The sequence below is a fragment of the Melanerpes formicivorus genome, unplaced genomic scaffold (genome assembly GCF_026170545.1).
Source record: "Melanerpes formicivorus ecotype bairdi unplaced genomic scaffold, bMelFor1.0.p_v2 SCAF_2, whole genome shotgun sequence".
Lineage (NCBI taxonomy): Eukaryota > Metazoa > Chordata > Aves > Piciformes > Picidae > Melanerpes > Melanerpes formicivorus.
The window spans coordinates 4,042,905-4,056,978 of record NW_027142354.1 but is presented as its reverse complement, the minus strand read 5'-3'; the positions used below and the strand labels follow the sequence as shown (position 1 = coordinate 4,056,978).

Genomic DNA, 14,074 nt, shown 5'->3' with positions numbered 1-14,074 from the left:
TGGGTTTTGTTAATTTTTAAAGGCAAGCCAGGATGCACTGAACTATGGATTTAGATTAGGCAGGGAACTGGGATGCTGAAGCTGTGCTTCTACCTTTACTTTTACCTTTATCAAGTAACACAGGTCCCTCTTCTGCAAGACCAAAACTTGTGTATGAACTCTTAGTTTAGAACATAAAAATAGCCTAATAGCATTATGAGAATAATTTAAAATAAAATGCAACTGTGTAATTACATTCTATAAATAAAGCAAAGAAACTCTCCCCCCAGGTTTTGGGTAGTCTCATTTCAAGGCTATGTTAACTAACACTGCAAATTCATGCGCAGGAAACAAAGTGATTTGGTGTCTTGGAACCACAGAATAAGAGAATTAGAGGCTGGAATAGAGCTCTGAGATCATCAAGTCCAGCCTATGACCTAACACCACCACATGTCACTAACTGCCACATCTGATCTTTCTTCAAACGCCTCCAGGGATGACAACTCCACCACCTCCCTGGGTAGTCCATTCCATTGTCTAATTATCCTTTCCATGCAAAAGTGCTTCCTAACATCCGACCCAAATCTCCCCTGGTGCAGCTTCAGGCCGTTCCCACTCATCTTGTCACAAGTTGCCTGTGAGAAGAGCAAGACCCCCACCTTACTACTTCTCTTCATGTAATTGTAGTGTGATGAGGTCCCCCCTGAGCCTCCTCTTCTTCAGTCTAAACGCCCCCAGCTCCCTCAGCCTCTCCTCATCAGACTTTCCCTCCAGTCCCTTCTGCAGTCCCATTGCTCTCTTCTGGACCTGCTCCAGCACCTATCTTTCTTGAAGTGAGTGGCCCAGAACTGCACAGTACTTGAGGCAAGGCCTCAGCAGTGCAGGGTGGGTACAGGGGCAGAACTCCATCCCTAGTCCTGCTAGCCACACTATTCCTGATACAAACCAAGATGCCACCGGCCTTCTGTGCCATCTGGGCACAGTGCTGGCTCATATTCAGTCGGTTGCCAACCAGCACTGCCAGGTCCCTCTCAGCCAGGCTGCTCTCTAGCTACTGATCCCCAGTCCGTAGCCCTGCACAGGGTGATTGTGGCCAAAGTGTATGACCCTGCTCTTAGCCTTGTTACACCTCATACCCTTGGCCTCCTCAGCCCATCGACCCAGCCCGTTCAGGTCTCTCCAAAGCGTCTTCCTCCTTTCCAGCAGAAGCAGCACTGCAAGTGGCATGAACTTAGCTGATGCTGCTCACACCCAATCTGTGAAAACACTAGTCAGGCTAAGGAGCCACATCAGCTGGGACACTGCTGCTAATGTGCTCTTCCTATCCATCTATTTCTACTACACTACTGCTCAGAGTTTTTCTTTTTTCCCCCCAGTGGATCTAAGAATTATTTTTCACTCTTATGTAAATTTCACCTATTTCTTGCATTATTGATCTTACTTAAATACCAGATTAGTAAAGTAACTGCAAATCTGTGTTATCTCCTCAGCACGCCTGTCTGCCTAATCTACAGTCTAAATCCTTAAGAACTTAGATCAGAGGAGTTGTATTTTCCAGCAGAGTTATCAGCAAGAGAAGAACCTGATGGAAAAATAAGCTTAACTCGCCCCATTCATACCTTTCTGTTGTTTCTGCTTTTCAGCCTGAGCTAGTTTAATAACCATTTGCTATAAAAACAGTTAAGGAGCACTACAAAATTACTTTGAATATGCAAGTGCCCAATTTTTTTGAAATAGGAATTTTCAACAAATAAAGGATTAGGAACTTAAAGTGATCTATCACAAACCATAGAATAAACCAGAATAAACCTTCGAGATCATTGCATTCAACCTATTATCCAACCCATCCAATCAACTAACCCATCTAATCAACTAACCCATGCAACCAAGCACCCTGTCAAGTCTCCTTCTGAACACCTCCAGTGATGGTGACTCCACCTCCTCCCCAGGCATCCCATTGCAATGGGCAATCACTCTCTCTGTGTAGAACTTCTTACTAACATCCAACCTAAACCTCCCCTGGTGCAGCTGGAGACTGTGTCCTCTTGATCTGGTGCTGGTTGCCTGGGAGATGAGACCAACCCCTTCCCGGCTACAACCACCCTTCAGGTAGTTGTAGAGAGCAATGAAGTCACCCCTGAGCCTCCTCTTTTCCAGGCTAAACAATCCCAGCTCCCTCAGCCTCTCTTCATAGGGCTTGTGCTCAAGGCCTCTCCCCAGCCTTGCTGCCCTTCTCTGGACACATTCAAATGCAATAAGGAAACATCTTAAAAGCAGAAGGAATTCTTAGTGGGCTATGAAATATCTTAATTAGTTGCACAGTTAAAGGCTGAGGATAGGATAGGATAGGATAGGATAGGATAGGATAGGATAGGATAGGATAGGATAGACCAGGTTGGAAGAGACCTTCAAGATCATCGTGTCCAACCCATCAGCCAATCCAACACCACCCAACTAACTAACCCATGGCACCAAGCACCCCATCAAGTCTCCTCCTGAACACCTCCAATGACAGTGACTCCACCACCTCCCCACGCAGCCCATTCCAATGGGCAATCACTCTCTCTGTATAGAACTTCTTCCTAACATCCAACCTAAACCTCTCCTGGTGCAGCCTCCGACTGTGTCCTCTTGTTCTGGTGCTGGCTGCCTGGGAGAAGAGACCAACCTCCGCCTGTCTACAACCTCCCTTCAGGTAGTTGTAGAGAGCAATACTGTTCCTACTGATGCTCTAGAAGGCAATCAAGCAATTTTTAAGACCACGAACAGGCACACACACACGCAAGAAAAACAAGAGCCATGATTAAGGGGAGGCCAAATTGTTTATTTAATTTTTTAGTGACCAATTGGATTGTTGGCAGAAAGCTCTGCTCTTTTTTTTTTTGTTTGGTTTTTTTTTTTGTTTTAAAGAAATCAGCAGTGCTCCAATTGATGGGTTGGAATTTTTACTCAAATTCCAGGTAATTTTAAAAAACCAAAACCAGATGAACAGAAATTCAGGACACCGTTTTCCAGAGCAGACGTTCACATTGGCATGAGAATTCCATGTTTTGTTTTGTTTGGTTTTCACTGGGACCCAGGATGTAAAAACTATTGTCAGTAGTGCATGAGGAAAACATTCACATTTGATCTGGAACCTTAAAAAAACAAAAACAACTCAGAAAGCTGTACTCTCCTTCCAAAATGTTTCATTACCTTGTGCAAATCAAGTCAAGTCTTCACGTGTCAAGCACACACTTAAAATTGTCCATGGGTTTATGTACAAGACATCTACCATTCAGGCAGTGCAAAATACATCCTTTCATAACAAAACTAAAATGTACCTCTCAAAAGTATGAACAAGAATATACACATAATACATGATGTACACTATTTACACGGCCATAAAAAATATAATACAAGGATTGTTTGTTTTGTTTTTTTTTGTTTGTTTTTGTTGTTGGTTTTTTTTTTTTTTTAACATGATTGGTTTAAGACTTGACAGTCTTTTGCAACTTTATTGCAACAAGGCATGGGTTTGTTTTGCTTTTTGAAGTTTCCTGGATGGAGTTTGCTTTGCCAAATCGCTCGAGGGCTCTCGGAAACTATGCTTGAACTTTTAGGAGAGTTTTCAAGTGGACTGCCATCAACTCCCTGTTTTGGTCAGAGGGTTCGGCCGTGCCCCCCACCCAGTGGCTGGGAGGCTTTGGAAGGACACTAGGAGATGGTGGGTCACTGAATTTCGCCCCAGCGTAGTTTTCTTTTTGGCTGGCTTCGCTCAGGGCGACAGGTTTCTTGGACTTGGCGTTTCTGAAGTTCTCTGTGTTTTTAAGTGGCTTTTTCTCCTGTTTCTGCGTTATTTCTGGCGACACGGAATCTTGCCACAAGTTCTCCAGCTGTTTTGCAGATGGGATCTTTGTCAGCGGCGCGTTACATTTGCTCTTCTGCCTGTTCGTCTTTGGCTGTTCACACAGATGGAAACCGTGAACGGGCTGGCTGTACGGGACGGCAGCCTTCTCAGACTTTCCCATCTTGCTCTTTAAGAACTGCAAGGTAAGCGTTCGCGTCAGCACACGACCTCTCTCCCCCAAGCGCTGCCCGCGGCAGCCCGCGGACACGGCACGGGCAGCGGGGCGCGGGCCAGCCGGACTCGCTGCTCCCGCGCTGTCCCGGCGCCGCCGAGCGCGCTCCCACCCCCAGCGCTCGATCCGCCGCCGCGCGCGGGGCTGTAACGGCCGGCCGCGCCGCGAGCCACGGGACAGCCCGCGCGCACCGCCGCCCCGGCCGCCATGGGGCGCTGCGCCCCGCGCACGTCTCGCCTGCGCGCGCAGGGGCAGCTGGCGCGCGGCCAGCAGGCTAAATCCGGCTGTTGCTGGGCGCACCGGCGAGCGCCGATTGGTGGCGCCGAGCAGCCAATCACCGCCCTCAGTACCCCTCTCTTCCACACCTCCCCCCCCCCCGCTTCCAGCCCCGAGCGAGCGGGCGTAACGGAAACTCTACCGCCGCCCTCCCCCCGCCCGTCTACACGCACACACAGGGGGCGATTCGCCCGCTGCCCGCTTCCCTCCCCAGCGAGCTGGCAAGAGAGCTCCCGGTCCCAGAGTGCGGGGGAGGAGGGGGAGGGGGGACGGAACTGGAGGAGAGAATGCGAGCAAAGTAGCAGAACCCTGTCTTTACCTCTTTCCTGAGGGGTTTGCTGGGCGCAAGTCTCGACGGGGCGGGCGGCTCCTCCGGGGCTACCATTCCCGTGCCAGGGGCAGCCGAAGCTGTTGACGTCGGGTGAGCGCGAAGCTCGCCTGTGCCGTGTGTTCCCAGGGGGGTCCTTCTCCCCAGGCCGGTGCGATGCTGTTGGTACTGTTGGTAGCGGCTGGGCAGGAGCCCCGCGGGGCTGGGCCGGATCTTTCCCTTCTTCCGACGGACCCTTTTCAGCGTGGGCCTCGCGCTGCCCCCCGGGCCCGCCAGGCAGCAGCTAGGCTGGTTCTCACAGTTGCTGTCCCCTCGCCTGAGGCGCTGGAAAAGAGTAGAGGGCAGCCGCCTGGGGTCTTCGGTGCCTGCCGAGATCCGAGCTAGGAAGGGCGGCGGCGCCGTGGTGGTGACCATGGTGGGATGTGGGTACCCAGAACTGTACCGGGAAGAGGGGTCAAGCCTAGGTGGGGAATGTGCGGGTCGGGTTGCTGAGGGGTGTCTGCCCAGGCTTTGTGGGCTGAGATGGTGGCGCAATGGGATCCGCTGCTAGGAGAACATGGCGGGGGAGTGAAAGGACCAGCTCGCAGCACCCCGTTGTTGTTACCCGAGCGGGGCACAGCCCCTTCCTTCCTCACGCCAATCGCTGTCCGAGGATGGTGTGAGTGGCACGCCCCTCTACCAGCGACCGCCAATCTCGGTGGAACGGCGACTTCCCTGGCCCCGCCTCAGCCAGTCAGAGGCGACACAAACACTTGGGGCCACGCCTGCTTCCGCAGGCCACCCAATCAAGGCAGATGCACACAGTGGCCACGCCCCAGTCTCCGAGTCACGGGCCTGCAGTGCGAGGAGAACGGGCGGTTCTAGTTGCGAGAGAGGGTATCCAATCAGAAGGCATAGAGACAGCCATGGTTACGCCCCTGCGCGCCGGGCATCCAATCGAGGGGGACGTAAACAGGCGGCGGCGCGCCCCGTGGTGGGCGGTGGTGTGCCGGTGGGCAGGCACGCACGCGTCGCCTGTCATGGAGGAGCCGGCACTGCGGCCCGCGGCGGCCGCCGGGCTCCCAGTCGCGGTGGAGGAGGGACCTGGCTGTGAGTCGGAGGGGCGGAGGCGGGACGAGCGGAGCCTGGAGGCGCTGAGCCTAGCGGCCAGCGGTGGGGCAGCGGCGGGGCGGCAGCTGCTGGAGGGGCGGCGGGCGACGCTAGCGAGCGCCCTGGAACTGGAGGGAACGGTGCTGCGCGAGGGGCGCCTGACTCAGTTTGTGGCCAACAACCTGGAGCGGCGGATCCGGCTGAGCGGTGCCCCACGGGGCGAGGCGGCGGCGGGAGGCGGTAGCTCCATCCCCGCCATCGATCCCGGGGCGCTGCAGGACGTGGTGGCCCTGGCCGGGCAGGTGGCGGCGCAAGTGGACGAGCTGCTGCGCAACGTGCACTGCGGCCTGCAGGCCTTGACGGCGCTCAGCGTCGGCTGCATCCAGACCTACCGCGACGGGGTGGAGAGTCTCGGCGAGGCGGCCGACCTCAGCATCCGCGCTATGTACGCGCTGGTGGCGCGCTGCGAGGAGCTGGACCGTGCCATGCAGCCCGTGCCCGCCTTGGCCAAGCGTATCCGTGACATGAAGGGCACTCTGGAACGGCTGGAGGGGCTCTGCAAGTAGGGCTGCCCCGGCGGAGGTCGCTGCCCCGCTGCCGTTCTCGCTGTCACCGGGATGCCGAGCGACGAATCGCCCGCTGAGGCTGGAAAAGGAGGGCCTCGCCGTCGCCCTTGCTGCGCCAGCAGCGCTCCCGCTGGGCCTTCGCCGAGCTCTGGAGGGCAGCTCTGCCGCCCCACCCTGCCAGGCTTCCCCCCGGGGCTGGTGCTGCCCTTCCTCTCCAGTAGACCCGTCAGCGGGGCCGCGCACAGCGTCGAATTTAGCAGTCCACCTACACATCCTTCCTCTCCGTGCCCCTCTACCCAGCTAGCCGACGTTTGTGGCCAGTTCGCTGTTACTAATCTGGAGGAAATTTTTGCAACAGATGAAAGAGAAGGTCCCAGTTGAAATCGCGGGGTAAATGGCAGACGGTGTTTTTTAGCTTCACTTCCATTAAAGAAATTGGTTTCCACATGCCTTATGCTTTCTATTTGCTGAGGGCTAGGAAGAAGTAACCAAACTTAATTGAAAGCAGCTGTTGTTTTTTATTTCAAAACAAAACAAAGAGATAGTTGTGAATAACTGTTTGATGTTTACAGGCATACATGTTTATTTGTAGTTGAGTTGGTGCCTGACAAGGAGTTGTCACTCTTGCCATTCTGGCCAATAAACACACAGAACACTGCTGTCTCTTACAGGACACTTTAGTGAGAAGAGGGAATGATATATAACAGAGACACTTGCTTTCTGACAACAGTATAAAATCCATAGTATGGAATTGAGGCTCAGATAAGAGGAAATCTATACATGAAGTTCTAAATAAAAGCCTTCAGATAAAGGATACTTTGCCTCTGTTAATCTCTACAATTCTCACATGCGAACTCCAAAGTTTAAATGGCATCAGTCTTGAAATGTACCTGGGGTTTTGTTGTGGTTTCCTTTTCAGTTTGGGAAAATACCTTAATTAGTTAGAGAACAGGAACGTTTGGTGGTATTACTTGGATGTATGACTGCCATAAAATGAGTTCCTTGGGAGAATTTATTTGTGTAACTTGGAGCTTCTGTATATGCATCATTATGCAGAAGTGATTTTGCTTGATTAAAGTATTTCCTCAGGGGCCTGAGAGTAGCTGAATGCTCATAATGGTTCCTATGCAACTAGCCTCTCAGATGATGCTCGTGATCCATTTAGGTCACAAATGCCCTCGTAACAAGATGTCAGCAGAGATACTATCACTGTGATCTTTCTTATGTATCATGGTGTTTTATGTACGTGCAACCAGTGACCAATGAGCCATCTAACCTAAAAACCTTGAGGCAAAGGTAGCCAGGAATAATACACAAGTCCTGTAACTTGCAGTTGAAGAGCTTCTGGTGGGTGCAGCTGCTACACCACCATCATCTCGCTGAAAAGTGAGAGGCAGATGCTGTGGTATGCTGTGCTTCTGCATGTAGACAGTACTGAATTGTAACAAAAAATTGTTTATATGCCATCCTAGTTTGCATAATACCATTCTCTGGCCTGTTTTGGCCTTCTCAGCGCTGCTCTGTCTTTTCCTCCTCCCAGAGGTGTGTTTCATATGTAGCTTTCCAGCCCTAGCAATGGAAGAAGTCCAGGAGTGGGCTGTGCCAAGGCTGTGCTCTTTGTGGTCACAGCTCTTGTGGTATTTTCTGGAGAACAGCTGTGTCTCTAGAAAGGAAGAAGAGGAGTAATAGAGGTTGGCAGAGGGAGAGGGAACTTATGTGCCCTGCCCAGTAAAGATTTCTGAACACCCCAGCAGCAGCTGTACTCATAATAGTTTGAGGGTGTTATTCTTGGGAAGGTTTGAGCTTGTCTGTCATGGAGGTGCAGCAGTTCTGCCAAGTGTGCTTTGTGTATGTCAAGAGCGAAACCAAGATTTGATCTAGCCTAACTTGGGAGCATTGTTGAAATGCAGAGGGAAGACCTGTGAGGTTATTTGTGTAGCCACACATGCAGCTAAGCTATATTCCTACAGGCTGAAGTGAAGCCTTCAGAGCACACACGTCTGGTTTTCCATAGGGTTTCGTTTGCAGTCGCCTCCGTTCGGCGCGGATTCCCTGCCAAAATTGTCAAGTTGGTAGAACGAAGTCATTACTTTTGTGTTTTTAATTGTTAGTGATTAGTTGTTGTAAGTGTTTCCCATCTTAATTATTGCTTTTCTTATTTGGCAAAATAATTGGAAAGCTAATTCAAAACCCTACTGCATCTGCACAGAGACCCATTAGTGCGATTGCAGAGCCAGTTTCAGTCTAGGTCCTTGGGCAGCAATTTGTGACTGATGTCATTCACGGGATGGAAAAAGGGATGACTAGTGAATTGCAAGCACAAAGGAAGCAGTAATTACACTGTTTGGGTTTATTTTTTAATGTCAGCCTCAAAGCCTCATCTTATTTGAAGGACAGACTTTGCTGAGCTTTGTGAAGTGGCTCCCGTTCCCAGATGGCTGCCTTGCGCGTTTGGAATCTCTGGGGCAGGCACGGCCGTAACTGCGCAAGCCTGGTCTGTGCTACCGCAGTCGGTATTGATGTGGCATCACATAGCTGCTAGGGTTTCCAGCCTCCCCTGTCCATCCTGGCCTCTGTCTGCATCAGTGCATCTTTGATGCCAGCCCTGCACTTAATGTCCCATGTGAACTGCTTGTGAGCTACATGCAGCTGAGTAACCGCTGGTGAACGTGGTGCTGCTGCAGACAGAGACTTTTGCAGTACCATTTTCGTCCCAGTCCAGGCTTTCTTGTGCACTTTCTAACTTTTGGATGTTGAGCATGAAAGCTTTCAGGGTCTTTCAGCCTTCTGCCTAAGTGAGCAGAGTAAAACCATGTTGGGGTTTGCCAAGACCTTCACCTGGGTTTGCATATGTCTTCTTGCTTAGTCACTGAGCTTTACAATTGGTCTTACTTTCCTGTCCTCAGCAGCTGCCAAGTGAACTTTGACTAACAAAACAGGCAAGGTCAAAACCTAATAAAATACAATGACGTAGAGGGCACTGAGCAATGCCAGATAGAGAATCAGTTGTGCACCAGGAGTGACTCCCCTGCTCTGATAACCATCAGTGACAATGTTAGGAATTAGGTTACCTCAATCATTTTTCTTCAGGACAAGTGTCAGATCTAAGAAGATCTTTTTTTTCCTGATGGTGGGGTTGATTCTGCTTCATTCAGAGCTTTTTGTTCCCTCCCTGTGAGGTTTTTATATTCACTGACTCTGAAATGATTCCATGTCCATGCTGTTTAAAGGAGCTTTTCCAGTTGACGCCTTACTATAGGTGGAAAAAACCCAACCAACCAACGGTGACCTAAACCAGGAATGAGTATCACTGACATTTCACCTGTAGGTTTGGTTTGGTTTGTTTTCTTCAGTGTTACTTAATTGCATCAGGTATTTGGTAAGAAAATGTATCAGCCTACTTTTGTGCATGTCTTCCTGCCAGCCAGACACTGAAATACAGAAGATTTTTGGCTGGAATGTCCAAATTTATGGTGGTACTTGGGAGGTCATTCTGCCCCTGTACACTGCACTGGTTAGGCCACACCTCGAGTACTGTGTCCAGTTCTGGGCCCCTCAGTTTAGGAAGGATGTTGACTTGCTGGAATGAGTCCAGAGAAGGGCAACAAAGTTGGTGAGGGGTTTGGAACACAAGCCCTATGAGGAGAGGCTGAGGGAGCTGGGGTTGCTCAGCCTGGAGAAGAGGAGACTCAGGGGTGACCTTATCACTCTATACAACTACCTGAAGGGAGGTTGTAGACAGGCTAATGATGGTCTCTTCTCCCAGGCACCCAGTACCAGAACAAGAAGACACAGTCTCAGGCTGCGCCAGGGGAGGTTCAGGTTGGATGTTAGGAAGAAGTTCTATACAGAAAGAGTGATTGCCCATTGGAATGGGCTGCCTGGGGAGGTGGTGGAGTCGCCATCGTTGAGGGTGTTCAGAAGGAGACTTGATGGGGTGCTTGGTGCCATGGGTTAGCTGTTTGGGTGGGTTGGATTGGTTGATGGGTTGGACACGCTGATCTTGAAGGTCTCTTCCAACCTGGTTTGGTTTATTCTAATAAAGGTTTATTCTAAAGGTCTTGACTGAGTTACGGGTATGAGGAACAGCATGACTTCAAACCAAGAGCATAGCTCTTAGCATTGAAGATGGAACTGTTTTGAAAGTGTTTCAGGTAGCGTGGCTGTACTACCAGAAGACAAAATACTTCATTTTAAAGCTTCAAAATGATCATCACTTTTCCAGAGGACTTAGTAGATCAGCTCCTGTAGTGAACTGTATTAGCTGAAAAGTCTTTAAGATAGAGACCTTTTGCAACAGGAGTCTTCTAACATAACCCAGGTGCTATGCTACCTCATTCTGATGAATACTTGGAAAAAAATCTATGAAAAGATTGGCAGACTGTGTTTATGTTGCTACCATAACCTGCTTTTACTGCTGGGAAGTTGCTTTAAGAAAAGCTCATTGCTATAAAAACCAAAAAGAGTCCAGTTTTAGTACAATTTTTGTCTCCTCTTGGCCCCACCATAGCCTCATCCAGGAAACACATTCTGAATCCTCTGCTGTGCATGTGAGAGCACCCTGCAAAGAGAGAGTCTGATGACATTTCTCCTTTAGAAAGCTTAATGCAGTTATTGCATCATATGCAGGAACTGAAACTCATTCGGGTTTCACATTTGCTGCTCCAGCTTGGTGCCTGGGGAAAAGCTTTTGCCATTGCTCTCTGCTGTTCAGAGCTCAGAAAGTGGTGGATGTGGCCAATGGGCTAGGGTCCTGAGCTTCCACCTCAGAAGTCAGGATCCTCCTGCCCCCTGTTACAGTGACAGCATTATGCCCTTATAGTGTAGGAGGAAAAATGACACTCCATTTCAAACCACCCTGTAGTAGGAAAAATGATGCTCAAATTCAAACCTTCCTGTAGTAGGAAAAATGATAACTCAATTTCAAACCTTCCTGCAGTTCTGATTCCCTCCTACTATTCATACACATTAGAAGTAATGCAAAACCCAAACCAAAACAAGCCCCCCATAACCCTCCCCCTGCAAAGACTGCTAACTGATCCTCTTCCCAAATCTGAGAGGATGTTAAAAGGTGGCAGTTCCATAAATAATAGTCATTGGCTGTCAAGGATAATGTGCTTGAGGTGGTGCTTTCAGCAGTGTTGAATCCTGATGAGACTTAAGAGAACCTGAGTTGTAAGACAATGCTAAATTTTGATGGTAATATTGATAGGGTTGGAGGTGGGGCTGCCCACACAACACCTGCAGAACTGGCATCTGTTGTTTGCTGGCAGGGTTGGACTGCCATGAACACTGGGCAGCGTGCAGCAGCGTTCAGTAACTGGGGAAGAAGAAAAGCAGAGTTAAATCCACGTTGATTCTTTTCCTAGATTACAGCTAGAAAGGGCTGTCACTGTAATGGGTTCCAGAATTCGAGTTAATGTTGCTGTGATTAATCACTGTGAAGTACCTTTATTGAAAGTTGATTTATCTCAGAGAAGAGTAATAATTTCACAGTATCACCAAGGTTGGAAGAGACCTCAAAGATCATCGAGTCCAACCTGTCACCACAGACCTCATGACTAGACCATGGCACCAAGTGCCACGTCCAATCCCCTCTTGAACACCTCCAGGGATGGTGACTCCACCACGCCCCTGGGCAGCCCATTCCAATGGCTAATGTCTCTCTCAGTGAAGAACTTTCTCCTCATCTCCAGCCTAAACTTCCCCTGGCACAGCTTGAGACTGTGTCCTCTTGTTCTGGTGCTGGTTGCCTGGGAGAAGAGACCAACCCCCACCTGGCTACAACTTCCTTTCAGGTAGTTGTAGAGAGCAATGAGGTCTCCCCTGAGCCTCCTCTTCTCCAGGCTAAACAATCCCAGCTCCCTCAGCCTCTCCTCATAGGGCTTGTGCTCAAGGCTTCTCCCCAGCCTCCTTGCCCTTCTCTAGCCACATTCAAGTGTCTCAATGTCCTTCCTAAACTGAGAGGCCCAGAACTGAAATGTATGAATCACTGAATTGATATCAATATTTTAATTTTCATGAAGGCTAGTTAGAGAGGGAGGAGGCCTCAATTTTTGCCCAACACTGTACTTCTTGTCTCAGTGTGACCAGCCATGTTTTTTCCTTGTTTTCTTTATGGATAGTGCTGGAAAAGTTCCCAGCCTTGAACTTGATTGTAAGACAAAGAGCCATGCCCAGTGAGTGTGAGGAAGAGCTTTGTTAAGGACCTTTTCCTTGGCTGGAAGGATGTGTGAGTGAAGGGGAAAAACATTCCACAGGCTTGCCAGACAATCATTTCTAATTTTACAGACCTGTAATCATCCTGGGCATCCGGTTTGCCCCTGGGACCGTTTGACTACTCTCACTAGCAGTAAATCCACGACATTCCAAGTTGAATTCTCAGCTTTTTAATAAGTGAGCTTTCTTTTTGTGGCAAATAGCAGCAGTAGCATTTAACAGCCATTTTCCCTCTAGTCAGAGTTTTCTTGTCTCAACTTGCACTGTTGCCATTCAAGGAAATGCTAACCTGAAAATAAACTCATTTAAAGTCAAAGTCTCATTTGACTTTGTTCCTCTTTCTGTTTTCACTGCTTATGCAATTTGTTTACTGGGTAGGGTTTTTTCCCTCTTCCCAGGCTGGGACTTTCCAGTGACGTGCCCTCAGCTGGGAAGAGAGGGAAATCTCTCCCTGCTGAGGAACACTGGGATTTTCCATTTCCCCAAATGCTTCCCTTGTGTCATGTATAATTGATGATACAGATCTAGTTTGGGTTTTTTCCCTTTTGTAAAGAACGAGAGGTGCAACTTTCGTTTCTCCTGCTCTGATGTCATCAGCTTCCTCACGTCTGCTGAGAGCAACTGCAAAGCTAGGTCAGCTCCTGCCTCGTTCACCATGTTTCACAGCTGTACTGCATTGCCCCCCTGGCAAAACCTTGTTCTGGATCCCATCAGTACTCAGCATTATTTCACCCCTCTTATCTTCTGTCTTCAGTTGCATTACTTACTACATCAGTGTTATCGTACTACCAAGGCACCAGCCTTCTTTTCCCTCAGTTCTGCCCTCTTTCAGCTGCCCTTGGTGTTTGTCATTTACAGTCTGCCTCAAATTCAAAATGTTTATCTGCAAGGCCTGCCTGGCTGCCTGCCTGACCCACTGGTCTTTTGATGTCATCCATTCCTTTATGCTTTAAAATCTCAGTGAATTACCGTGGGTCTGCTTTCCTGTGACATGCTGCTGCCTTCCTGCAAAGCTCCTCGTATCCACACTTCACACTCTTGTTTCTTTAATTAATCCTTGGGATCAGGCAGCTCAGAAACCACATAGCTAGTCCAATTTCTACTTCCTACACTAAGCAGGAAGCATTGCAGAAAATTTGAGTATCTGTAACAGAAGAGAGCTAGGTCTTAACTCTTTGGTTCTGATTAATACCAAGTCAACAAATGCAAATAAAACTCAACAAAGTACTTGGTTTAGTTACTGTGTGTGCTGTGATGTATCTGCTAAGTGACAGAGCTGCTTACATAGGCTCCTGAGGATGGGGGTTGTAGAACACCAACTGCCATGTAACTGGAGAGGTGATGCAATGTTTAGAAAACGTGCAGGTCCCCAAAGCAAACTGTGTTGGTTTTCTCTGTAGTCACAGAAAGGTTAAGTAAACGCTGGAGTAAGACTGCTGGTGAATGGAAATCTGATCTCCCTGCCTACCTTTTGACACACAAAGGGCTCTCACTGAGGTTGTTAAAAGCTGCTTATATTTGTGTGAAAGTTGCAAAACTAAATAGGATGGGCCTGC

At 49.2% G+C, this 14,074-nt stretch overlaps 2 protein-coding genes across 2 annotated transcripts; one reads left to right on the top strand and one right to left on the bottom strand.

Moving 5' to 3' along the window:
- Positions 1-2,782: 2,782 nt before the first annotated feature.
- PNRC1 (proline rich nuclear receptor coactivator 1) lies at positions 2,783-5,058 on the bottom strand. The gene is made up of 2 exons (XM_068149377.1): positions 4,636-5,058; positions 2,783-4,004 (listed from the first exon to the last, which is right to left on the bottom strand). The coding sequence occupies exons 1-2, from the start codon at positions 5,056-5,058 to the stop codon at positions 3,564-3,566; spliced, it is 864 nt and encodes a 287-aa protein (XP_068005478.1). The 3' UTR covers positions 2,783-3,563.
- A 108-nt stretch (positions 5,059-5,166) lies between these two features.
- On the top strand, positions 5,167-6,734 carry BORCS6 (BLOC-1 related complex subunit 6). The gene is given in 3 exon segments (XM_068149363.1): positions 5,167-5,235; positions 5,237-5,649; positions 5,651-6,734. Coding segments are annotated over 3 exon segments (1,131 nt in total). The 3' UTR covers positions 6,300-6,734.
- The last annotated feature ends 7,340 nt before the right edge of the window (positions 6,735-14,074 follow it).